This window comes from Dermacentor albipictus, chromosome 7 (assembly GCF_038994185.2).
Source record: "Dermacentor albipictus isolate Rhodes 1998 colony chromosome 7, USDA_Dalb.pri_finalv2, whole genome shotgun sequence".
NCBI lineage: Eukaryota > Metazoa > Arthropoda > Arachnida > Ixodida > Ixodidae > Dermacentor > Dermacentor albipictus.
Genome location: NC_091827.1, coordinates 28,774,067 through 28,798,616, shown reverse-complemented (window position 1 = coordinate 28,798,616; position 24,550 = coordinate 28,774,067). Strand labels below are relative to the sequence as shown.

The following is a 24,550-nucleotide window of genomic DNA, read 5'->3' as shown; positions in this document are numbered from 1 at the left end:
GTTGCCAATGGATTTTTCTTATGCAGAAGGGGTTGCAGAATTTTGTGAATAATTGGGCAATCTGTAAAAGTGAATTTGAATGAGAAAAGAAATTGTTGAATTTGAAAGTTGGGGATGAACGCGACGGTTTCATGCCGTGTCGACAGTATCTTCACATTGGCAGTATCAAGTGAAGCCGGTCATGTTTTTGCATCCACTTCGCCCCAACGGCTGATAGTGTCGCTGACAGTGGGATGATGCTATAATGAAAAACGCCGGCAGTGGGAAGCAAATGTTTCGGCTGCCTCGCTTCAGCGCATCCCTGCAACTCGAGATTACGCAGCCTGCAGCACTTAATGCGCGGGTATATAGAGTGCATGATGCCACGCCATCTCAGCTCGCCCATTCTTTGCACAGGAGGCACATTACCTCTAAAACAAGGCGCGGGGGCTGCGTATGTGCTCAGCGACGGCGGTGGCTGAGCACATACGCAAATATTGAGGTTCAAAATACATGGTGTTCTATGGATAAAAAGTTGTAAAAAGTTTAATACTTTGTTATATCGAGAATTTTGTTGTATTGAAGTTCGTTATGTTGAGGTTTAACTGTTCAAGATTTCTTTCGGTTATGGCATTTCTTATGTTCGGACATTTCTTATACTCCTTTTTACTGTATTTGCTTTTATGGCCAAGAGACACATACTTGGCTTCATAACACTCACTTTTAGCTACAGCAAATTTTCTGAATGTGTTAGTCCTTGAACTGATTATTTATGGCATGCAAATTTGTGTACCGTGATCGGATGTGAAGTGGTGTGCCAATTCAGTGCCATCCACTGCACTAGACAAAGCTGGACAATTATCCACTCTCAGAAATAATGATTCTTGGACACTGTTCTGAACTGACACCAGGCATTAAAAGTGTTGCTCCATGTTATTTGAGAAAGTGTATCAGATTGTGCAACAGGCTGTGACTGTGTGACACTGTGACAGATTGTGTGACACTGTGACAGATTGTGTTACACTAGAAGCAGTGTGTGACTCTGCGTGTCTGACAGCACTTTGTCTCAGTTTTGTTTTCCTCTATTTTGTCTCCATCTTTTTATCCCATTTTCCTTTCTCCAAGCCAACTGGAGACATCTGATGGTCAACCTCCCAATTTTTCCTTTTCTTATCTCTTTAGTCTTTTTCTCTCCTTTTGTATAAATTTGCATTTTTACTGCAATGTAGTTTTTCTTTAAGGGGCGCTAAAGTGTAATGTTATCTCAGCTGTAGCAGTAAATTACCTTTCTACAATACTAACGGAAAGGCACTCTTACTGTGAGATGAGACTTGGTAAGTCAGACGCGATGCAAAAAGCAAATAATGGGTTGCAATGCCGCCCTATTGTTTTCGCACCAGCTTGCTGCGATGTTGTAGATTTTCACAACATCCGCTCGGGTGTAGTTAATTTTTTATAAATAAAAATAGACTGCATTGTGTTTCAAGAGCTAAAAACAGAACTTGTCAGGTTTCAGTAACGTTGAGCCACAAGTATCCAAATGCGAAAAAAATACTGTGTAATCCAGGACGTCACAGCGACGTACTGGCACTGGGGCTTTGGAGGGAAATTAAAGAAGTGGAACTTTGATTTGCATTTTCTTTTCTAATAATCTACCTGTTGCCATGGAATTAACGAAAATGAGTTTTGAAAGACTATGCAAGGGGTAGTTTTTTCCAAGGCCCGATCGGTCACGAAATGAAAACCACATTGAAAATCGAAACTATTTTATTTGGAACATTTAGATACACTTTCCATCTACTTCTCCACATAGTCGCCGCTCCGATTAAAACATTTGTTGAAGCATGGTACCAACTTTTCCATGCCCTTGTCAGAGAAGGCAGCTGGCTGTGCCTTCAGCCAATTTTGTATGCTGGTCTGCAGCCCATTGTCTGTGTCAAACTCCTGTCCTCTAGCCAGTGTTTCATGTGAGCGAAGACATGGTAATCGGAGGGAGCCAAGTCTCTGGCTGTACGGTGGGTGATCAAACACTTCCCATTGAAAACGCTGTAGGAGCTTCTTTGTTGCAGCTGCGCTGTGCAGCCGTGCATTGTCACAAAGAAGGACCGTGCCTGATGACAACGATCCTCGTCGCTTATTCTGAATTGCCTTTCGTAGACGTTCAAGAGTCATGTTGTACGAGGCTACAGTGATGGTCGTGCCCCGTTCCACATATTCCACCAAGAGAATACCATTGCTATTCCAGAACACAGTAGCCAGACACTTTCTGAAGAAGATTCACTTGAACTTCTATGGTTACGAGGAATCAGAATGCACCCACTGCTTGGATCGCTCTTTTGTTTCTTCAGGTTCTGGGCCCACGTCTCAACCCCCGTTACGATTTTCTTCAAAAAGTATCATCTTCTTTGTCATGGTGGCATTGGAGAAACGTTGAGGCTGCAGCCGTTCGCTGTGCTTTGTGATGGTCGGTCGCCATCTTGGGAACCCACATCGCACAGTTGGCGGCACTGGAATCTCTCACTCAGGAAACTAAACACTCAACACAGAAACTGTGAACCGACGATTTTTTTCGAATAGCCTGATCCACTCGCTGAACAAGGTCATTGGTTGACACTTGCTTCCTTCCCTGCCTGCCTACATCATGAATGTCTGTGTGTCCTGCTTCAATGTGCCTACACCATTTCTGCACTTTGCGGTCACTCATAAAAGTTGTACCGTACACATTACTCATTCGTCAATGAATTTCATCTGTTTTGCAGCCCTCAGCATGCAGAAATCGAATGACAGCATGCACTGTTGTTTACGAGGTATATTTACATGATCACTGCATCCTCAGAATTGACAACTGCAACCTCACACAATCGAGGGGCATACTAGAGGCACTGCGCAACACATGTGCACATAGTGTCATCGTATTTTCACTGCAGTTTTCATTTCGCAACCGATCAGACCTTGAAAAAAATAATAACCCTCATAATTTATCAGTCTTAACTGATTAAGGTTTACCTTTCATGTCCCTTTAACGAGGTTTTACTGCACATTTTTCAGGCATCGGCAGTTGTGTCGGTGGAAACGGTGCCTTACTGGAGGTTCCTTCGCTGGGTCCTCAAACGCTTTCCTCGGAAGACAAATGAAGTGGAAGCATTGCTCCTTGAAGTGATTGAGAAAGGAAGCATCTCAAGGCCGATCTCTAGACCTGACTCTTGGATGTACGTACACCGCAAACCCAAAGTGACGGGGAGATGCTTCAAACATTCAACATCAAGTTTTTTTCGCGTTTGGCTTGTTTATACTCTCTGTCAGTTTATGCCGAGCTCATTTGCCGTTTCTTGTCCTTACATCTCCGCAGCATCCAGGACCGAGTGGCCAAGTCGCGCTGGGTGGCGTTTGCGGCCGCAGTGACGGAGCTCGTTTGGGAGAGCGTCTCCAAGATCGCTCTCTCCACTGACAAGCTCTGCAACAAGCTGATCGCGGAAGCCATCGAAGCCTTGGAGACAGCTTCGCAAAAGTCGTGCCTTCACATTCTGAAGGCCGTGTCGCATGCCCTGTCACTAGTAAGTGCAGGCTGCTTTAGGGACTTACGATGACTTACGATGTCTCCATAAAGCAAGCAACAAAATTCCAATAAAGAAAGGCGTCAGGCAGGGAGATACGATATCTCCAATGCTATTCACAGCGTGTTTACAGTAGGTATTCAGAGACCTGGATTGGGAAGAATTGGGAATAAAAGTTAATGGAGAATACCTTAGTAACTTGCGATTCGCTGATGATATTGCCTTGCTTAGTAACTCAGGGGACCAATTGCAATGCATGCTCACTGACCTGGAGAGGCAAAGCAGAAGAGTGGGTCTAAAAATTAATCTGCAGAAAACTAAAGTAATGCTTAACAGTCTCGGAAGAGAACAGCAATTTACAATAGGCAGCGAGGCACTGGAAGTCGTAAGGGAATACATCTACTTAGGGCAGGTAGCGACGGCGGATCCGGATCATGAGACGGAAATAATCAGAAGAATAAGAATGGGCTGGTGTGTGTTTGGCAGGCATTCTCAGATCATGAACAGCAGGTTGCCATTATCCCTCAAGAGAAAAGTATATAATAGCTGTGTCTTACCAGTACTCACCTACGGGGCAGAAACCTGGAGGCTTACGAAAAGGGTTCTACTCAAATTGAGGACGACGCAACGAGCTATGGAAAGAAGAATGATAGGTGTAACGTTAAGGGATAAGAAAAGAGCAGATTGGGTCAGGGAACAAACGCGAGTTAATGACATCTTAGTTGAAATCAAGAAAATGAAATGGGCATGGGCAGGACATGTAATGAGGAGGGAACATAACCGATGGTCATTAAGGGTTACAGAATGGATTCCAAGGGAAGGGAAGCGTAGCAGAGGGCGGCAGAAAGTTAGGTGGGCGGATGAGATTAAGAAGTTTGCAGGCATGGCATGGCCGCAATGAGTACATGACCGGGGTTGTTGGAGAACTATGGGAGAGGCCTTTGCCCTGCAGTGGGCGTAACCAGGCTGATGATGATGATGATGTCTTAAGAGTGCTGAGCTGTGACTAAGGCAGCAATTCTCAGGGACATATGTGCTTCGAGCCTCTTGTTTGTTGCCAGATTAGGTGACAGGACTCAAGGGAAAGGGAGTGCAGTCGAACCTTGCTTTAACAAAGTTGCATGTAACATGAAAATACAGTTGTATAGCTGATACCGTCGACATTCGCTAATTCGACCCTGATGGGACCGATGAAACTTATCGAATTATCCGGTGAGTCGAATTAAACAAGATGCAGAAAAAACGCCAAGACACCGCCGATACATTTGACAGTATTTGCCCGAGTGTAACACGCCACCGAATCAATTGCACGCCTACTGTCTATGTATCCAAAGTAGAAAACTAATGTAGAACTAACATTAAAGCTTCTAAACAAAGTAGAAATCCAACGCACACCCGATTTTTTATAATAGCGGCCGGCTTCCTAAAGTAAGCTTCGCCACTGATTTTAAAGTCAACTTTTCCGCAATACAGCCGTGTTATGCGGTAAATCGTACGAACGCCGCGAAGTTGGTTTTGGTTTCGTATCTGATTGAACAGCGCAGGCAAATTTCGCCGCACTTTCCTTGGAAAACAAAAGGCGCGCGTTAGAATCCGGTAAATACAATAATGATACATTGTGTGCTGCTGTTATTGCTTGAAAATCTTCCTAGGGCAGGCCGAAAAGAGGTTTTTGACTAGTGATGACGTGCGTTCGCATTCAGTGTTCCCGAAGCTCTGCTGAGACAGATGCTGCCACTAAAGGGATCGTTATTGGGATCACCATAGAGGTCAGGGCACGTGCTTGCCGACTGGTCAAGTTCGATTTATTCGGCAAATGCCCCTTTTAGGATCGAAATAATGAACGTTTGGGCCCATAGAAATGCGTGGGTGCCGGCCGAGACCTTTGGCGGGGATTGAATTAACCGAAAAATTAAATGAAGCGGAGTTAAGTTAACGAACGTCTACTGTATTCGTTATAAGCATATGTTCATTACATGCAGATATATTTTATATTTACTTTGCTATATCCGATAATTTGTTGTATCCAATATTCGTTATAAGCACATATTCTTTGCAAGATGGTATCTGCTACAAATTTCGTATTTGCCGATCATTCAATTTATCCGATATTCGTTATAAACATATATTTTTACATGCTGAGTTTGAACAAAAAGATTTCATATTTACTTTGTTGTATCATATTTAAAGGTTTTAGGAGTTATGAGACTGAGTGATAAATGTTGAAATTAACTGTGAATGTGAATTGTGTTGTGTTTCGTTGAGAACATTTAAACAATGATACTTGGTTGAATATATGCATTAAAAAATCTCAGGGGGTCAAAATTTATCCATAGTCTTGCCCCCTCGTACCCCCACCAGCCCCTGGTGCAACTTTCAAATGATAGACTCCGGTTATTTACGGAAACTTGAACTTATTTATCTGCAGGTCAAGGTCGTTGATGCTGACCTCTTGTCCAAGTGCCTTAAGGCCTGCTGGCAGAGCTGCAAGGACTTAAAGAAAAGCGACATATTCCGACCTGCTGTGGAGATGTTCATCAGTTTTGCTTTCCAGCCATCACTACTACATCTAAACGAGGGACGCCTACTAAGTCATGCAAGTAGTTTGCAGTTTTTAGCAATGTGTTATATGGTGGCATAGAAAGTGTTTGCCCTTGATTTTACCATATAAAGGCCTTTAGACGAATGTCTTGTATCAGTACAGAAAATTCCCTTGTCCTTGAGAACCTGTAGGAGCTGCTTGGTACTACCATTCCCAGTAGTGCGACATGTGAAGTGATAACCTCTCTTTAAAGGCCCTGAACCACTTTTCATTGAAGTGAAGAAAGGCATTTGAAGTGAAAATGTGCTATTTCAGAAATACTGCTATGCAAAAAGGACTTCAATGCGTTCAGCATAAGCGGAGTTATTGGAAATTAAACACGGCCACCACCGTGCTTCCTTTCCTTCTTCAATGCATTGCACTGCAGTGGCTAACGTAGACGCCAAGGCCTCCGATTTTGGTGCCTACGACGCGCTAAACGTAAGCTAAACAAGGTTGTCCTTGGCGAGTCACAGTGCACTTAGCCAGTGGACTTGTGATGGTACCCTGCGACGGCTGCGGTATTTATGCCATGTAATCAACCGCAGCTTAATGCCAGCTTTCGGCCAGTAGCAGCCATCTAAGAGAATGACAAAATAGTGCGTTTAGAAGGTGGTGAGGACCAGGCCTTCTGTTGAAAAGAGCATTTGAGAGAAAGGTGACTTCATGCTCCATTTGCAAGCTCCATGCGTCGCGCAGAACTGCAAAACTTGGCTGAGATGTTCACAGCAGCGTATGCCATCCAAAAACTGTGTTTTTTCTCCGAGCCCGAGGGGTGGTTCAGGGCCCCTTTAAATGCGTGAACTGCCTCTCCCCTTTCCTTCACATGATCAAAGTTATGACCGGTGCTTGCATTTGAGGCAGTTAAAGTAATATAAGCTTTTGTAAGGAAAATGCAGGGTGATCCAAAAGTCCCAGAGGAAATAAATATTGAATAATTTTTTTTAACTGTAATAACGGTACGGTAGCACAAGGTCTTGTTCCCATAGAAATAGCACAGAAAGGGCATATCTTTTTAGGACACAAAATTTTATTGTCAGAAAATTTACATTTACTTTACATTTACATTTACTTCAGTTGTGCCAGTAGCTTGTAGTTGCTGATAGTGATGATGATTTGTAGCTTTTCCCATTGGAACTGATAGTTGTGTGAGCACTGTAGCTTAGGGAGCCTTCGTACGGAGGCGTACATGCTGTTCTAGGGTGGCGCCAGGGTTTGAAAGGGTGCATGCTGCTGCCTGCATAATGCTGGGCTAAGCTTTTAGCAAAATTTAGCTATTTTTGAGACTTGAAATGGTGGCCCACCAAGAGGCCGCCCAGACCATGACCCAGATAAGGCCACGGTACTTGTGGTCATTGGTCTCATGATGCAAGTAGCCATTTTTCTCGAATAAGCATACAGCCACCAAAAAGATGCAGCATATGTAAGCTCAATACACAACACAGTTATCGTATAGTTATACAGACTTGCAGGACATTCCTTATTACTGAACACTTCAAAAACGCATTTATTTTACATGCAGATGTGTGAGCAAGAACGGGGTTTAATTCACTTCAGGTTCTTCATGTGAGGTTATGCTAACCAAGCATGTGTGACCATGCTGTAGAACTCTGCTTTCAGCCTTCTGTACAACCGACAAATGTAAAGAAATAAATTCCATGGTGTTCAAATACAAGAAAAAGGCGACAAATAGGTTGAAGGCGTATTCAAGCTGCCTTCATGCATTGCAGTATGAGTAAAAAGAAAATTACGTTAATTGCATTCTTATTAAGGGCATATTCTCACGCGTGACAGGCAGCAATGTAACATGCCTTCCAACTGAATTGCTAATTAAAATGGCGGTCTGCCAAACTTGGGGGAAAATAGCGGCAGAACTTTTGGAAATGTCGCCACCCTATGACAGCGCTTGAGCATGGGTGTGTTCAGGAAGGCTCCCTACACTCTAGCGTAGTGTCCCTGTGTTTGCTCCCACCCAAGTGTGCTACCAAGTGCCACCTGTCGGTGACAGATGCAACTATTCTGGCAATGGAAACCTTATTATTGAAAAGGAAAATAAAACAAAATAAATAAACGTCTTTCGGTGCATTTCTGTGAAAACCTCATTGTGCTATTGAAGTAATGTTCACCGCCTAGTATGAGACACAGCTGTATTTACACTATTTGCAGGAATTATTTTGAATACCATCCTTGACAGACACTCTCTCTTTTCACTTTGTCTTCTTCTCCGGGAGCCAGCGCTCTCACTTGCTGGTGGTTGGCTTCTTATTCTTGAGCTCGTTAACAAAAAAGAAATATTGAATATCACTGTTGTCTATACTTATCAAATTATTACATTTTGACATTTCTTGTTGCTTTTGGATTGCCCACTATGTATTATTCTTAGGGCAAAAAGGGAAAATAAACAGTCCAGAATCACTCTCAGTGTGATAACAGGTTATGGTTGACTAGGTAAATAACCTGCTTGCCATAACCATGCTTCCTCACGTTAGTCACTCACTTGCAGTCTCATTTGACAAGAAGTTTTAAGTTTTATCCAAAGCTCAATGTCGGCTGAGGCCTAGTAAACACACTTCTGCAAACATAACTGCGCTGCTCCTTATGTGTTAACATTGCTTCAGAGACATGTTCTAATAGATAAACAAATAGAAGTCAAACAGTTAGAAGTCCCCGGGGACCAATTAAATTTTTATCCGGCTGCAAAAATTGACCACGAAAACTGCCTATACATTGTCATTTAAGCACTACATTCGTGCGCAATATTTTTCTTCCGGTGCCTTTTCTTCCCAGAAGGGCAAAGGTGCTTTGGTTCCAGAGGTGCTTAAGTTTTGGAAAACAGCAGTTTTATTACTCATCTGCATATATCGCTTATCGTATCACAACTGTGTAATGGACTTGCATATGTACTGATATATGCTAATTTACAGCAGCAGAAGTTGTAGCTGTTATTTCACCTAACTGTTCTGGCAACTTTATTTGTTGTTTTCCCTGATCCTTGGAGGTTTATGCTCTACAAATATTTCTAAAATTTCCCAATTTTTGGTGTAATGGCCAGTGCTGTAAGTGTATTATGAGCATGTGGTTAAAGTGGCATCATTGAAAAAATAATGGCCAGCTTTTCATATTACTGCTATCTGTAGTTCAGCCTGTCACATTTGCCAGCTCGAATCGCACACAACTTCGTGCTTTCCTTACCTGCAGTATCTTGACGAGCTGTTGGATCTGGGAGAAGTGATGCCTGGTGTCTTCTGCACCCTGATTACAAAACTGATAGACGTATGGAAGGGCAGCGTGGTACTGATGGATAGCCAACTGGATGTCATGGTTAAGGCTCTGACATACGGACCCGTTTACCGCAAGGACCAACGGTATGTTTCCTCGCACATCTGTGTCGGGTGGCTCATTTTAATGCGAAGCTTTCTGTGCCTCTTCTCCCCGTTTTGGGTGCGCTGACCGTTACTGTTTTGTCCTTTATACAACTTGGGTCGCTAGTTACGGGCAGCTGGGTATGTGAAACGGCACGTGTGACTGGGTGCGTGAACATCACTGGCCTATCCCCCCAGTGTGGTTATGTTTCGCAGTGTGGGTGCGCGAAGAGGCGAGTGGAGCGAGAGACAGGAAGTGAATAAATTGGCAACAAAAGCAGTGGAGTGTGAAGTCAACGAAATGTAACTAGAACGTGCTCTGAGCGAGGAGCGTTGAACTGCAGAGCAGTGAAGAAAACGAGAAGTGAGGTGAAGACATTTCACTAAACATCAAAGAAAGCTTCACTTATATATGATTCCCACATGTGTGTGGGCTTGGTGATATTTCTTTAGGACTCTGCAAAGCAGCAGTACAGTGCACTGCATCAATGGGAGCACTGTTTGTGTAAGCGTGAGCCCATTAAAACAATTGTACAATAACTGTATTTACATATATAACTGCACAATAACTGTATTTACACATATAACTGTACCAGATGACCGTACTTACACGTCCATTAGCTGTACTTACATGTGTAACTGTAGACAATAACTGTTCTCACTCATATAACTGTACACAATAACTGTACTTTCACATATTTTCAAAGTTGCAGAAACTCTACCACACGTTTCTCGTACATGAAATATTGACACTTGGCGAATGTGAAGGTTGGGGGAAACATTTTTTAGTTTCAAACTGAGGCTGCTGGTTACTAAAAGCAGTCTACAATTCCCAGCCTAAATTCAACAAATCCTTTAAAATCTTAGGAAAGAAGCGATTATATGAAAGGTTCATAATTGTACAACTGGCCATTGAAGAAAGTTGAGGATATCGTATGACTGGCAGATGAGGATTTTTGTCTTCTGACATGTATTACAAGCTGCACATTGATTACACTCTGTCTCTTCTTCTTACAGGATAGTTTTTGATTCTGAGGCCTTTGTGACAGCACAAGGCGAGGCCCTGTCCGTCAACCAGCTGCTGCGAAGGTTGGCATTTTCAACTTTTAATGGCTTTTGCGTTGTAGTGCATATTTGGTATTCAGTAATTGTAGATTGTCATTTAATTGATACTTGTAATTGGAATCTGCACTCGTTACGACAAACCTGCGTACAACAGACTCTCAGATACAATGGACCACATTTCAACCTTAGTTTGCTCTACTTATTTTATTAATGCAACGAAGTTCGCTTTTAATGGACTGTGCCACAACAGACTATCGGCTGCAGTGGATGAAATTAGCAGCAATTTTGTCTAACTCGGGTGTAGAAAACGGAATTTTGCTGTGTTGACGCGGGCTGACAACGGACTTGCAAAGGTCAGCTGACAATCTCAGCTTAATGTTGGGTGCACTAGGGAGGGAGGCGGGGTAAAAGCGCACTGTCTTCTTTTGCGTCTGAGACACGGAGGGGGAGGCGAGGGAGAGGGAGAGGGATTCTACTCTGGCGGCTGCTGCTTACGGCTGCTGCTTACAGCTTGCCTGCGCGGGCGCCGTATCTTGAAAATGGCCTGCAATGTGGACAAAGTGTGCCCAGTGCCGGTGGCTTCGTATATGCTGTGCTCTCAACGTTTAGATTGCATTGAAGTGAGAGACAGCATGAAGGTCGATTCGCTCACAGCTGCTACCGCTCTCCCTCACTCCATTTGACACCAACTTTTCGCGGTCATCGAGCGAGATGTGTTCATGTTTACCTGTGCATGCGTGACACTGTGCGTGTTAATTTAGTCAGTAAGCGAACGTTTACAACTTTACATGGCCGATAAAACTGTGCTCTTTAGTTCGCATAGCTGTCTAATAATTTGCTGTCGCAATTGATGCTTTGCTTCTCGGGTGAAACTGCGACTTTCTTTTGTTTGTTTTTTTACTTTGGACGTTCGTCACTCACTCTTTGCAATAAAGTTGTTGCATATCGTGACGAAAGTTTCGAAAGTGAGGTGTTTAGAATATTATGGACTTTGGATAAAACGGTCATTTTTTGTCAGATTGTCAGGGTCCATTTTAACCCTTTCGCTGTCGGACCTTTCTGGCCGTGACGCACCCCCAGTGTCGGCTTGGTTTCAGGGAACGAGCATAACAGGGAATGAACATAGCAATTTATTTTTGATTATGATTGGTATACAAATAACATAGTCAATGCAATATGCACATTTCAGTGTTCTGCAGCTGTTGTTAATAAACATCATCATCAGCAGCAGCAGCCTGACTATAAAATCCCTTCAACATCCGAATCTGACGATGCGGAACCCTCTTCCTCGCATGCGACTCTGTCCGAGTCCGAATCCGAGCTCGGCTCGTATTCTGAATCGGAATTCAGCCACCGCTCCAATGAGCAGACAAAGGTCCCGCACGCTGAGCCATCCGAAAGTAACCGCGCGCAGGGAGGATGCGCTTTCAGTCGCCCGCACAACGGAGATAAATGGGACGTTGCGTGATCAAGATGACAGAGGGAGATGGAAAAAGGCTAAACAAAGTTCGAAGGGCTGTACGTTTGCTGCTGCAAGTCGGAAGCGAGGGTGCGGCGAGAGAGCGAAAGCAGCAACGAGTCACTCTTTTCGGAGAGGCAACGGCACGTGCGCCTGAACTTGACGCGCCGTAGCAGGCACACCAACAGAAGAAAAATAAAAACCTTCAAACCAGCCGAGATAGCAGAACAACCCTTGAACCCATAACCACACGCGCGCGACGCATGATACAGCGAACACGGAGCCACCGCGCCACTCAGCAAAGAGAAAGTGGGGAGTGGCAGTCGCGCCCTACTCTTCAATACATGGAGTAACACAGGTCGGGGCGAATATACGAACTAGTAGAAAGAGTCAACAGATAGCGTGGCCAATCTAGGAGCGCCAGCTTTGCGCTCTGGCGCGAAATTTTGAACGCACGATAGAGAACGTACCGGTACGTCAGTGACACTGTGGGGGGGGAAGCGCGATGACGTACCGGTACGTCCGTGACAGCGAAAGGGTTAATTAGAGTCGACTGTATGCATTAAATATTGGTAATTATCCTTACCGTGCATCTCGTGACTGCCATGGTACCGTGGCCCAGGCTATTCTGTTTTGTACCAATGCCAACTTACTTCATTGAACTTCTGTATCATTTTTCTTTTCCCTTCCAAGTGAACACCAAGCTGACGTTGAAGTTCGAGCGCTGGGAATTGCCTTCCTGATCCAGCTAACCTCTAGTGAGAAAGCATCTGTCCAGACCCCAGCTAAGCTTTCAGAGGCCCTGGTAAGGTACGACCGTGAGGTTACCTCAACACGGAAGCGCTACTTTGGGAACTCGACGATCCACCGAATTAAGAACAGGGTCTGGCAAGCTCAGCTGTGCCTTTTGCATCTCTTGAGCGAGGTAAGCCTCTTCAATTGCTTGATCTTGCAAAGAAATACAGAGCTTTAGCTCGACATTGCTTACTGTACAGTTTGCACTGCTCAGACTTTCATGATCTGGCTTTGTAAGGAAGTGTGTTGATTTCACATTTGCGATAAATGCGTGTCCCAGAAACACAAGCTATCCATGGGGCTGCTGCCTTTGCTGAGGTAAAGAAAGGTGGCACTGAGATAGGTGTTTGGTGGGGGGCTTGCTTTTTGTTAAAAGTACTGTATGCAAAAGTATGAACAAAATGAAAACAAAAGAAAATGTTGATACGCAGAACGTGAATTTTGCATGATTTAAATTTATTGTAGGGCCTTATATAAATTCTAGAACACCTTTAAGGACGTAATGCTGCTATAACAAATTTCGTATTTGTAAGGCACATTCCAGCCCACAAACAATGCAGCAAATACGTAGAAGTCTATGTGACAACAAAATGGATGACAATGTACTCTCACCAAATCGGCAAACATTCAATGTATCTGTTCTATTTGTCGCTTTTTAATGTATATTTGGCATTCGATTTAACCGACCTAAGCAAATGCTTCTTTTGTTTCAAAAACTTCAAAAAATCATTGAAGCATGGAGGTCGATTGATAGACGGTTTAGTCTTGCAAACTCTTAATAACATGACGGCGAAGAGCTGTAGGAATTAGAAATAAATTCGCTTGCAATATTTCTGTTGTCTGCTATGCACTTACGCCCACCTGACAGAGCGCTCGCAATGCAGCTTTTAATGTGCCAGTGTTGGGAGAACTGGTAAACCGGCAGGTGGTGTGCCAGTGTGACGGTTGCGCCAGCAACGAGCACCATGACTCTCCTTGGTCAGCTTGGCGACAAAACAAAGAAGCCAAGTGTATGCAGCATTGCATTCGGCTTATCGGCTTGACATATAAGCAAGGGCCGAATTCTGCTTTCCACTGCTGGAGTGAGCATTATGTGCCCTTTGTGGAGTTGAGTGGTTGTAGGCTACTGGTGGGATTAGCCTTGCAGTAGCTGCCGGCAATTGCTCCACCATAGCGTCACTAAAAATACATATATCACATAAACTTATGTGATGTATATATGATTATGTGCACGCACGCTGCCGTTCTCACTGGTTGGCTGCGTAAAACTTGTTGGGGTGTGAATGGCTCTCTGTGGATTGAACTGCAATTGTTAAACTAAAGCTGTCTAATAAAGTTTGTTGTTCTTGCGTGGCAAATTGTCTCAACGTCCTGTTAGAACGGGCAAAATTTCGACGCATCTGGTTATGGTTCACGGTGAGAAGACACCGGAGGTTAATCGTGCAGGATCTTGGCTTTGACTAATCGGTTTGTCATACTTCATGAAATCAAGGGTGCAAAGTAGACGTGGACAGAAAACACATACATGACAGGACGGGCGCCAGCTTCCAACTTGCCGTTGGAACTTGGCGCCAGTTCTGTCGTGTGTGTTCAGTACATATGTGTTTTCTGTACGCATCTGTTTCGCGTCGTCGATTACATGAAAGTTAGTCATTTTCTGTGTAGGGCTTTCTCGTTTTTATTATTACTTTTTTCTTTTTTTGTTAAAGTTTGAGGGGGAATTTGATGGTCGTAGTTTAAGTAAAAAGGGGGCAGAAGGGAACTTTTGTGAGACATCAGAGGGATTGTAAGAATCGTATGTGTAATCGAGGATACTGTTAGCAAGGCACTTACCAAGAATCATAGTGTACATTCTCTTTTTATTATGAGTCTGCATGAAATGAGAGGAAAAAAAAAAGCACTTAACAGCAACAGTTAATTGTACATCAGCAGCAACGTGCCTTGTCAGTTCCATTGCCTGGCTGGACTTCTTTTTCTGTTAATTGGTTGCGTAGGCAACAATGGATCTTTACTTTTCTTTATTGTATCGGAGCTTGAGGATTCCCTCAGGTCTGCTGACCTTCAATTAATTTTTTTTTTTCTTGTACAGGAAATGTTTGAAAAACTTCTGGAACATGTTTTTCAAGAGCTCGTTGAAGACAGCCAACAGCCGTCGATTCGTTGCTTGCTGGAATGGACGGCTGTCTCCATTTTGCTCCGCACACCCCGACTTCGTGCGAAGCTGGTTCCCTCCATGGAACAGGTGAGAAATTTTAAGGTGTTCATGTCACACACATGCAGATAGCACAGTGTCACATAAACTAAATGACACTGCTCTTTTTTTTTTCCACTAGTTGCTGTTAGGCTAAAAGGCCTTATTAGCTAATGGCAGCTTTAAGAGGCGGTGTGTGGATAGCTTGATTCTTTGCTACACCAATAGGACAAGGTGTCGGCTCTTTCCCGCCCACTTTACTTGTGCTACATTGCATGGTACTGTGCTGCACTGTACTGTTTTGCACCTTTACATGTGTCAGTATGTCCACCCCAATTAAGAAAGCGTGCATTTGCATGCCACTGGTTGCACAATGGATGGTGCAAGAATGGGCAAGTGGCAACATTTTTTTTGTCGCTGAGCAAACGGGTCTCGTGGCAGTTTTTTTGCGGTGTGTCGATGGCTGTTTTAATTCATTCACGGCGACAAGCACTGCGAACAACTACTGCTCCTTCTCGACTCCGCGGAATCATCGCTGTTTGCAGCTACGAGGATCCCAGTGGGGGAGAATCTGTGGGAGCGTGCAAATTCTGGTGTTGTCACGGTACTGTTAACGTGAGATTCACCAGCCAGTGCGGCCATGCCAGGTTTTACATGCTATGATGTGATCACATTTCTGTGTGCTTTATTATGCTGGTGTGATTGCACGTTGTGATGTGTGCTAGCTTTCATGTATTTGGCATTTAGTAGCAGAAAAAGAAAAAAGCAGAGAAGTCTAAGAGGCCAGTGTAATAGACTTAAGCTTTGCATATTAATATGGGCTTGTCTATTAATCTTCAGAGGCAGTCAGTTGAAACTTTTTTACCTTGACTTTGCCCCAAAACAGGCAGGTATTGAAAGGACAGGAAGCGTGTGTTCTTTCCTGGCTATTATCATTCACCTGGGTGCCTGCCTCGATCCTGAGACCGAACTGGAGTCACACCTACTGGAATTTCTTCCTGCTGTGCTTCCTTGGAGCATGGGGCAGCACTTCAATGCAAGGGTGTATGCCCAAGTAAGGAAAAAACTATTTTGCATCTATACATTCTAGTGAAAAGTAACAGCTTCATGATTAGTTTTTCTTTGAAAGAAAAATTTCTTTTTAACAGCTGAACCCGCTTGTTTGATAACATTAGCATGAATTTCACTTACGTGCCAAAGCTTGGAATCCAGCCACGTCACACTCAGAGCTGAAAGCTGCCCAGTGAGTCATCATCCTCAGCCTTTTGGGGCACGAAAAAGCAGTCCATCTTAGACCAACTTTGGCTTACTGTACTTTACAAAAGAGAAGGGCATTGTATCACTTAGGGCAGATCATCTAACTGTTCTTTTATGCGAAGTCATCGTCCATCATTCAGTGATCATCGACTTCCTCTTTGGTCGACTGGACATACCTATACTGGACACTTTCTATCTTGGCATCTCCACATTTTGTGGCTGCCGTGAGCTGGTGTTACAGTTTTGGCTGGCGTTGCATTGACTTTTGAGACACGATAATTTTGTTGTAATGCTGCTGCAGTCTTGGTTGCAGTGTCCTAAAAATGTGCAAGGTAGGGTGAAGCACCTGCTATCACGTTTTGCTGAGACAGCATCACTTGATTTGATGGCTTCAGTGCCACTTGATTTCAGGGCTTCAGCAAGAGTGGCTGTAGACAATGACATGCAAAGTGCCGGACTTTTTTTTTAGTGCTTCATACTCCTCCTTTTCAACTTTTTCTGCTTTGACATGATTGGAATGTTGGAAAAGCAGCTAGAAAGAGGACACAGACAGAGGGGCAAAGAAAAGTACAAGACGAACACTGCACTAACAACAAGTTTATTGAAGTAACACTCCTTATTTATTTATTTATTTATTTATTTATTTATTTATTTTTTTACTATTTTGTCCATGCTGCTTCAATAAAGTTCAGTTGTTATTGCAACACTTGTCTCATCCGTTCCTCTGCCCCTCTGTTCGCGTGCTTTCTTTTGGTGCTTTCAGCATTCCAATCACCACGAATGGTTACCAACTTCCCTCAACTCTCGGTGCTTTTGCCTGCTGAGACGCTCAACGTGGAGCGTCGTGCCGTGTCGGGTACTTTTCAGGTGGCACTTCACCTAGCTTCACGTTGGAGCAAAGAGCACGGATTGAGCTCGGTTACGGAGAAGTACGACGCCCTGTTCACGTGTCTGAAGAGCACCATTCAGATGGGGTGAGCTGTGCATTCAGATCTGCACAAGTTGTATGTACTTGGGCTGGCATTGGCCTTGTCTTCCGCATTAGAACTTGTAAGAGTAACTTGTCTGAACTTGTCATTTGTAATTTGTAACTTGAACGAAGGCACCCGTCCCTTAATGTGAGCAAATTGGTGCTGTAGTATTATTTTTTTGTGACAAAATGTGTCGCCTAGCAATTGTCAAAGCTCTGAAGGGACTTTATGGCTGAGGGCAGCCCAATAATGATATGGTTGCAATAGCATAATACTAGGCTTCTGCAAATATTCAATATTTTTGAATATTTGATACAGTATTATGCTATTATATAAGGGTTGACTGTTGGGCTAGTTGGTCGTCCATATTTGAAGTAGTAACTTAGCATGATAAAAACACGGAATAAAGAAAGGTGGACAAGGAGCAATGTAAATGATAACAAAAACTTAGTTTATGTGTATCTTAAGTACAGCATATTCTCTAGGATACGCTACATTTGTTTGCTTAGCAATAAAGGGTCTTTATAAAAGTATGCATATATCCACCCACGACCATGCTTGTTTATGCTCTGGAAAGATTTTACATTGTTGTCGTGGCACAAGTTTGGCTTACTTTACCTGTAGTGAATGCACTTTTCTTTACAAATGACCATCTTGTCCATTAAGGTATTCTTCCTGTTACGTGTCGGCTTCATAACACTAGTGATTTGAATGTTTTCAGGAACTGGTCGAGAAATGTTGAAAAGCTCCTGGAGGATTTTTACTTCAAGGACTTCAATGCTGTTGATGACCTTACACTTCAAGTGAGAATCTCGATGTTGCAATTCGAGTGTGACAGTAGTACCTCAATGATACAAAATTTGCAGCACTCTGGGTATTGCTTATACCAAGCGAAATTCGTGTGACTTGACATGATGCGACTGTTGAGCAGTGTTGTTCTTGATGCACGTTTGTATTCTTTTACTTCTTTAACCTTTTGCGGTCATGAGCATTTACCCACCTTGTTGTTGTGGCCAGGAACTATTTTGCGTGTTGTGGGCAATGCGCAGAAAGACACTTGGGTGAACAAACACGTCAAAAGTGATTTATTTCAAAAATTTTCTTTGTTCCTGATGCTCTTGTAGAGTTTGAACTTTCCAGTCAGCATAATGTGGGTGATCACCGCAGGAACCATTTTCTCCAGGGTCATCATCGTCATTTTCTTCGATACTCTCATCCAACGATGTTTGCTGGTCATCTGCAGGCAGAATACATTCCTACTCTGCGCTTATATTACTGTTAGATTTACTAAACTCAAGCAAACCACACGCAGCCATCCTCCGAGCGCTTCACACTACGGAAAAAGTGCGCACGAATTCCTTCACGTGTTCCAATAAAAAGTGCTGCCCTTGTATGCAGATGCTGCAGAGTGCAGTTATTAGTTGTTGAAGAAGTTCCAAAAGGTGTCACAGCAAATGCAAACAAAACTCCAGCTCTTGCAAGTTAGTGTGCATGTTCAACACTTCCCAATGTTTGACTGGAATCGATATACTCATCTGTTCAGAGGGGCCTGACACATGTCTGCAAGAGGTGAATGCAGACCCTTACTGAACATGGGAAGCAGTGCTGTGTTTTCATCACTCTCAATCTGACCTTTAATGAACATGCGAAGCAGTGTGCTGTTGTCATGCTCATATTGCCAGAGGTCAAGCTGTGCATCAGATTATTGAAAGTGGGGAGCATTGTTTGAAAGTTTATGGAGCAAAGCGAACATTGATCGCACATGCTTGTCACATTTGTTAAACAGTGTATTCAACCAGTGTTTGAATCATTTTGACAATGTCTCAATCATGTTATCTAGCAGAGCCCAAAGGGAAACCAGCTTGTATATTGTACATAGTGGATTTTCACTTTGGCTATTGAAAGCATCTGTTATTTAGGAATTTGCATGTAATCAAACATAATCAAATTGTCGAGATTTCACTATTTGTTTATCAAGAATACCTCAAGGACTATGTACACAAGGTTTTACATGAGGGGTGGGTGAAAAAACAGGTTAGTTGATGTTGACAAAAAGTGACTCAGAGGTGGCTTTGAAAAGAGCTGGGTTGACACGAAGAATGGCATTTCAGGGAAGATTGTTCCAGTCGATTGCTATCTCGATAAAAATGATTGAAGCTGAATGGTGGTGCGTGCACGGGGAGGGCATACAGCTTCAACATGACTGGTGTGTTGAGAGATGCAATGAACTGCATTGATGGCAGAACAAGTTGGAATTTTGCAGTGTATTTAAAGTCTTCGTAGACGTGCTTTTTCTTTTGGGAGTAGTTATGGGAGTAGTGTATGAGTAATCAGAATAGTATATGAATTTAACGGCACACTTTTGTATCGATTCAACAAGGTCAGTTGGAATGTGTTCAGCAGGATTCCAAACAGAGCTAGCACAACTTAATTTGGGGCGAGTTAGCGTGTTAAGCTAGTAGTTTTACCGAACGGGAGGCCTGTGCTATGTTCCGCCTGAGGTAACCTAGAGGTCTGTTAGCATCATTATTATTCTTGATTATGTGAGTTGTCTATGTTAGGTCGTGGGAGATATTAATGCTTATTTACTCTGCGCAAGAGTGTGAAACGTTGTTGCCATTAAGAGAATGTTTATATGTTTGGTACTCATGCCAATTATGAAAAGAAACCAAAGATGTTTTGGTAGTATTCGCAACCACTGAGCAGTCACTAGACCATTTATCTAATTTAGTAAGTCGGTTTGGCGAGCTAGGTTATCAGTTACGTCAGTGGTTAGGCGAAAAACGACAGTCATCTGTGAACAAGGGCATCTTTGAAGAAATATCACTTCACAAATATATTTGTGAAGTCTTGCTTTACGAGTGTGGGACCATTTCTCGGTACAGACAATATTCTGTGACCTTCCTCGGCTGACCGGTCTCACGGACAGGGAGTTCATTCCACTCACTGTCTTTGAAGAAGTCCTCACCCTGGGTCCTGAGAAGCTTGCCTTGCCACTGTACAACCTTGATGACCGGCTTTCTTCTGCTAAGCCCAGCCATTGGCTTGAAGGTATATGTATATTTTTTTTTGGTTTCTAAACAGTTGCTCTTACCTGCTATGATGTATTGGCCAAGAAGCAGACAACTTCACAAGTGCTTTTCAAAAATGATAATGCAAATAATATGAAACTTATAATACCGTAGAACCTCGTAGATAGGATTTTGTTACATACGATTTCCCGGTGCCAACATTCACGATCGAGAACATGGAAAATGACTCAGTACAGTCATGCTTCTTTTTTTCCTGTTAATACGTTCCCGGAAAGCACTATCTTTTGGCACCTACGTTCAGTACGTCGCCAAACTACAACCATGTTATGCATTTTGTGGTCACCGTTTCCATGTAAACAAGGAAAGGTGCAAGGCGTGCACAATCATTAGCCACCCGCCACAGCAGCTTCACTGCAATATTTGCCTGCCCATCTCATGTGAAAATGCTCACATGAGACTCACACAAGACCATCTCATGTGTAAATGCTCACATGTTCACTCAGTTTCCTATTCCAGCACTGGAAAATCTCCTCCCCGGTCGTTGCACGCCGCATTCCCAACTATCGCCGCCAGCCCTGTTGCAATAAGTATCTTTGCCTATCTGTTTCACAGCGTGTAGCGCATAGTGGTGTTGGAAGCATACTGCGTGCTTTGAATGGGCGTTAGCCCAAATGCGCCACTGTTCCCTGCTGCAGGCCCTTGCTGCAGGCAGTGCAGAGTGAGTGTCATGTTTCGCTCTGGTGGCATCATGAGCGATACGTATCGTATGCCAGTGTCACCGAGCAGCTCAGTTGGGTCCCCCGTCGCTGTCTTAAAATACTCTGCAATAGGAAAGCGACAGTGGGTGTCTCTAGTTGCTCGTAAACCATCAGCTTGATGCATGTTCTGGACTCGTGCCACATCAATGCACTGAGTGGGCAGGGCAAGTTGCCGCCAAGATGCACCGGTTGAAGATGCTGCTGACCCAGCCTGAATTTGAGGAGCACGAACGCAAGCTTGCAGAAGCCAGAAAAACAACAACGCACGTTTCGAATAGCTCGGGGCCGCACGAGCTCTCTATGTGCGTTTGCATCTCGTGCTGCAGCGATTCTCGCAATGCAAAGCATTGCGTAGGTATCAACTACAGTGGAGCCTGTCAAATTTTTTAGTGACTTTGGATCATACTTTTTTCTGGATAGTATGACTTTTCTCATGTTTCTTTTGCAAAGGCTTATGAATGAGGTTATACAGTATTAGAGTGTGAGTGATGTGTGAATTCCCACTATTGTTCTTCTTTGGCATTGAGTTCTCTCACAATGTCTTCATTGTATGACAGCATCAAGCATTGCCCGTAATTGTAAGGGTAAAAGATAATGTGCTAATATTATTTTGCCTTCATGTAATAGTGGTTGTTTAGATGTGTGATACTCAAGTACACGTTTCACAGTGAACAACTCTCTTTGTCACACCTGGTACCACACCCTCCTGCTTTCCGTGTGGCCCTCAAAAATTATTCCCACCTTGTGCGCGGTAATACGAACTTGATTGGCGTTTCAAGGCAGTAATTCTCTTGTTCCTCTGCTGAAACAAACAAACAAACAAAGGTTCTCTGGTGGGAGCGGGGGGGGGGGGGGAGGGGGAGTCTTCAGCATCAGAACTAAACACTGAGAATGTGAGAGTGACCTTCTGACTAAGACCTTTCCAGGAATCGCCGTTCGAACACAGATTGAACACAGTCAAAGTGCGTGTGGCTTGCGTGATACCCTCAACTCTTTTTTTTTTCCAGAAGGCATCTCACCTTTGTGCAGCACAGCCTTCACCCTTCAATGCTAATGTGTCGCTAATGAATTTTTCTTTGCATATCTCTTGCACAAACAAGAGAACAACAGCACCATTTGACAATGTCAGACAGTTCACAGCAATGCTGATTTTCTACTTGAACATTCTTATTTTGTAATGTTTTCTCACGAGAAATGGGAATGAACAGGTGCTGGTCATCATATTTCTCTCAGCAAGAGGCGCTTTCTGCAATAAAAAAACAAGCCGTTGAGCTCATGTCACCAGTAAGTCCAGTCATGGGCAGTTCTTGTAATGTGTAGAGCAGATAGCCACTGGTCTGTTATAATAATAACGTAATAGAATAGTAATAGTAATAGAATTGGTGCCACAAGAAGGAAAACGCAGTTGAGGAAGGCTGAGGATTGGAAAATCCGCCGGCATTGGAATGTAGGCCGCTGACAGAAGGCAGGTAATTGGAGATCGCTGGAAGAGGCTTTCACCCTACATACAATGTACATAAATTAGGCTGCTGATGATTATTGTGATGTCCAAGTGCTAGTAGTTAGTAAGTTTGGCGCCTGACGATGAAAATAATGCAGGAACTCACATGGAGGCTGAAGTGGTTCTCGACAAGGAAGACTACCAGAAGAAGATCACCCCCTGGAAGCAGCAGCTGGCCTCGTGCGACCTGATGTGGGACCTCGGCGTACCGAAAAAGAAGACTGGTGATGGCCTGATCGTCGTCGCCTCGTTGATCGACCGCATTCCCAACTTGGGCGGTGAGTTCTTGTCAGGCTTGCGAAATTGTTGTGAGCATATTTCGTGCTTCAATTGCCAATGATTCCGGTTCCTGCTCTCAAATTTCGTGCAATCATGCGATCTGACTGCATTGCTAAATTTGGCATTACAGCTTGCCTTGTCGCAATTTACTTTAACGCTTTTTTGTGCGGACCTGCTGCGGTGCCACGGTGGCTGTGGCATTCTGCTGCTGAGCTAGAGGTTGAGGGTTCAATTCCCAGCCGTGGCAACTGCATTTCAATTTGGGTAAACTGCAAGAATGTTTGTGTACTTAGATTTAGGTGTATGGTAAAGGACCCCAGGCAGTCAAAGTTAACATGGAGCCCCCTGTTACGGCATATCTCATGGCTGTGTTTCTTTGGGACAAACACCTTGTATGAATGAATGGATGAGCGAATGAATCTATCGGTCAACTTCTTGCATGCGTGGTCTAAACATTATTTTGTCGAAAAATTTAACAATATTCTTCTGTTTCTTTCTTTTCTTTTTTTTTTTACCTTTGCAGGCTTATGCAGGACCTGTGAGGTATTCGGAGTGAACGAGTTTGTGGTAGGCTCGCTAAAGTACCTTGAAGACAGGAACTTCCAAGGACTGAGCGTTTCAGCTGAAAAGTGGATCACCATAAATGAGGTTAGTCTACAGCACTGTTACCTTGGGAAGACTGCGCCTTCCCCAGTTTGAAAGCTGCTACCCAAAAAGAGATCATGTAATAATTACTGCTGAGGGAAATCTGCGTATAATCACTAAGGACTTGAGGAAAATGTCTTAAAAATCTGAAAGGGAAATTAGTTGTCCACCTGACAGCAGCATGACGCTGCAAAGAAAAGCCACGTGTCTTTTTTTTTTTTTGAGATTAAAAAAAAATCTTTGCAATTGCAGAACACGTTCTGAAGATCTTCAGCACTTCGTCATTTGTGAAGTTTTCTTTCTGAAGAACCCATGTGGGTTTCTTTCTGTAGCTTTGTGCCACTTTTGGGTGGATGATAGCCTTTTTTTTACGAAATTTTCTTAATCTAGTGGATTTTGTGCTATACATAATTGCTCATTAGCAAAATCTATTCAATTAAAAGCTGTTTGAACCTTTTTTTGCTCTTATCATGTGATGTAATGCCAGTCAATGTTTTAAACTTGCAGTATTAGTTGTGCATACATAAGTGCACTCAGATGGCTGCAGGTTTTAAAAAAAAGCACGTAGTTGTCGTCGGTCTATGTCGTTCTTCACATGTTGGTCGACCAACTCACAGAACTGAAGAGCCATTTTTGGGTGTCTTTTTGCCACCTACAATCTATTGTCTTTCCATTTTTCTCTTCTCTCACCCACATTGTGTACCCTAGGTGAAAGTGCACCAGCTGAAAGAATACCTATCCGGGAAGCGAAGTGAAGGGTATACCCTGGTAGGTGTTGAGCAGACGACTGGGAGCAAACCGCTGCATGAGTTTAGCTTCCCGCAGAAGACACTGCTCTTGCTTGGGTAAGTCGTTTTGTCGTCTTAGTTACGAGGCTGGCCTCAGCCCCCACGCAGTGCATGAATTTTCGTTTTCTGAAGTTTTCGTTTTCTCTGACATTGTGGATTGCTGCCGTTAACTGTTGTCAGCAGACATGTTTTATTTTGTTCTTAGGAGAAAACACGTTTTATTTGTTGCCTAACTGAAGTTAATTGTCAAATTCAAGTTTGTAATACAAAATAATAGGTGTAGTCACTTCAGTAAATTTTCTATAACCCAGTGTTAGAGTTTATTCTGTTCCA

General features: G+C 43.4%; 1 protein-coding gene across 1 annotated transcript in view; it reads left to right on the top strand.

Annotated features, from left to right (window-relative positions):
* LOC135917447 (probable methyltransferase TARBP1) overlaps positions 1-24,550 on the top strand; it is a 42,337-nt gene that overhangs the window by 14,544 nt on the left and 3,243 nt on the right. The window contains exons 11-24 of the mRNA XM_065451009.2: positions 3,028-3,188; positions 3,329-3,533; positions 5,962-6,129; positions 9,313-9,479; positions 10,494-10,565; positions 12,694-12,925; positions 14,885-15,037; positions 15,873-16,040; positions 17,111-17,217; positions 17,936-18,017; positions 20,100-20,265; positions 22,604-22,783; positions 23,308-23,432; positions 24,138-24,274. Of these exons, the coding sequence (XP_065307081.1) occupies positions 3,028-3,188; positions 3,329-3,533; positions 5,962-6,129; positions 9,313-9,479; positions 10,494-10,565; positions 12,694-12,925; positions 14,885-15,037; positions 15,873-16,040; positions 17,111-17,217; positions 17,936-18,017; positions 20,100-20,265; positions 22,604-22,783; positions 23,308-23,432; positions 24,138-24,274 (2,123 nt within the window). The remainder of the gene's footprint in view (positions 1-3,027; positions 3,189-3,328; positions 3,534-5,961; positions 6,130-9,312; positions 9,480-10,493; positions 10,566-12,693; positions 12,926-14,884; positions 15,038-15,872; positions 16,041-17,110; positions 17,218-17,935; positions 18,018-20,099; positions 20,266-22,603; positions 22,784-23,307; positions 23,433-24,137; positions 24,275-24,550) is intronic.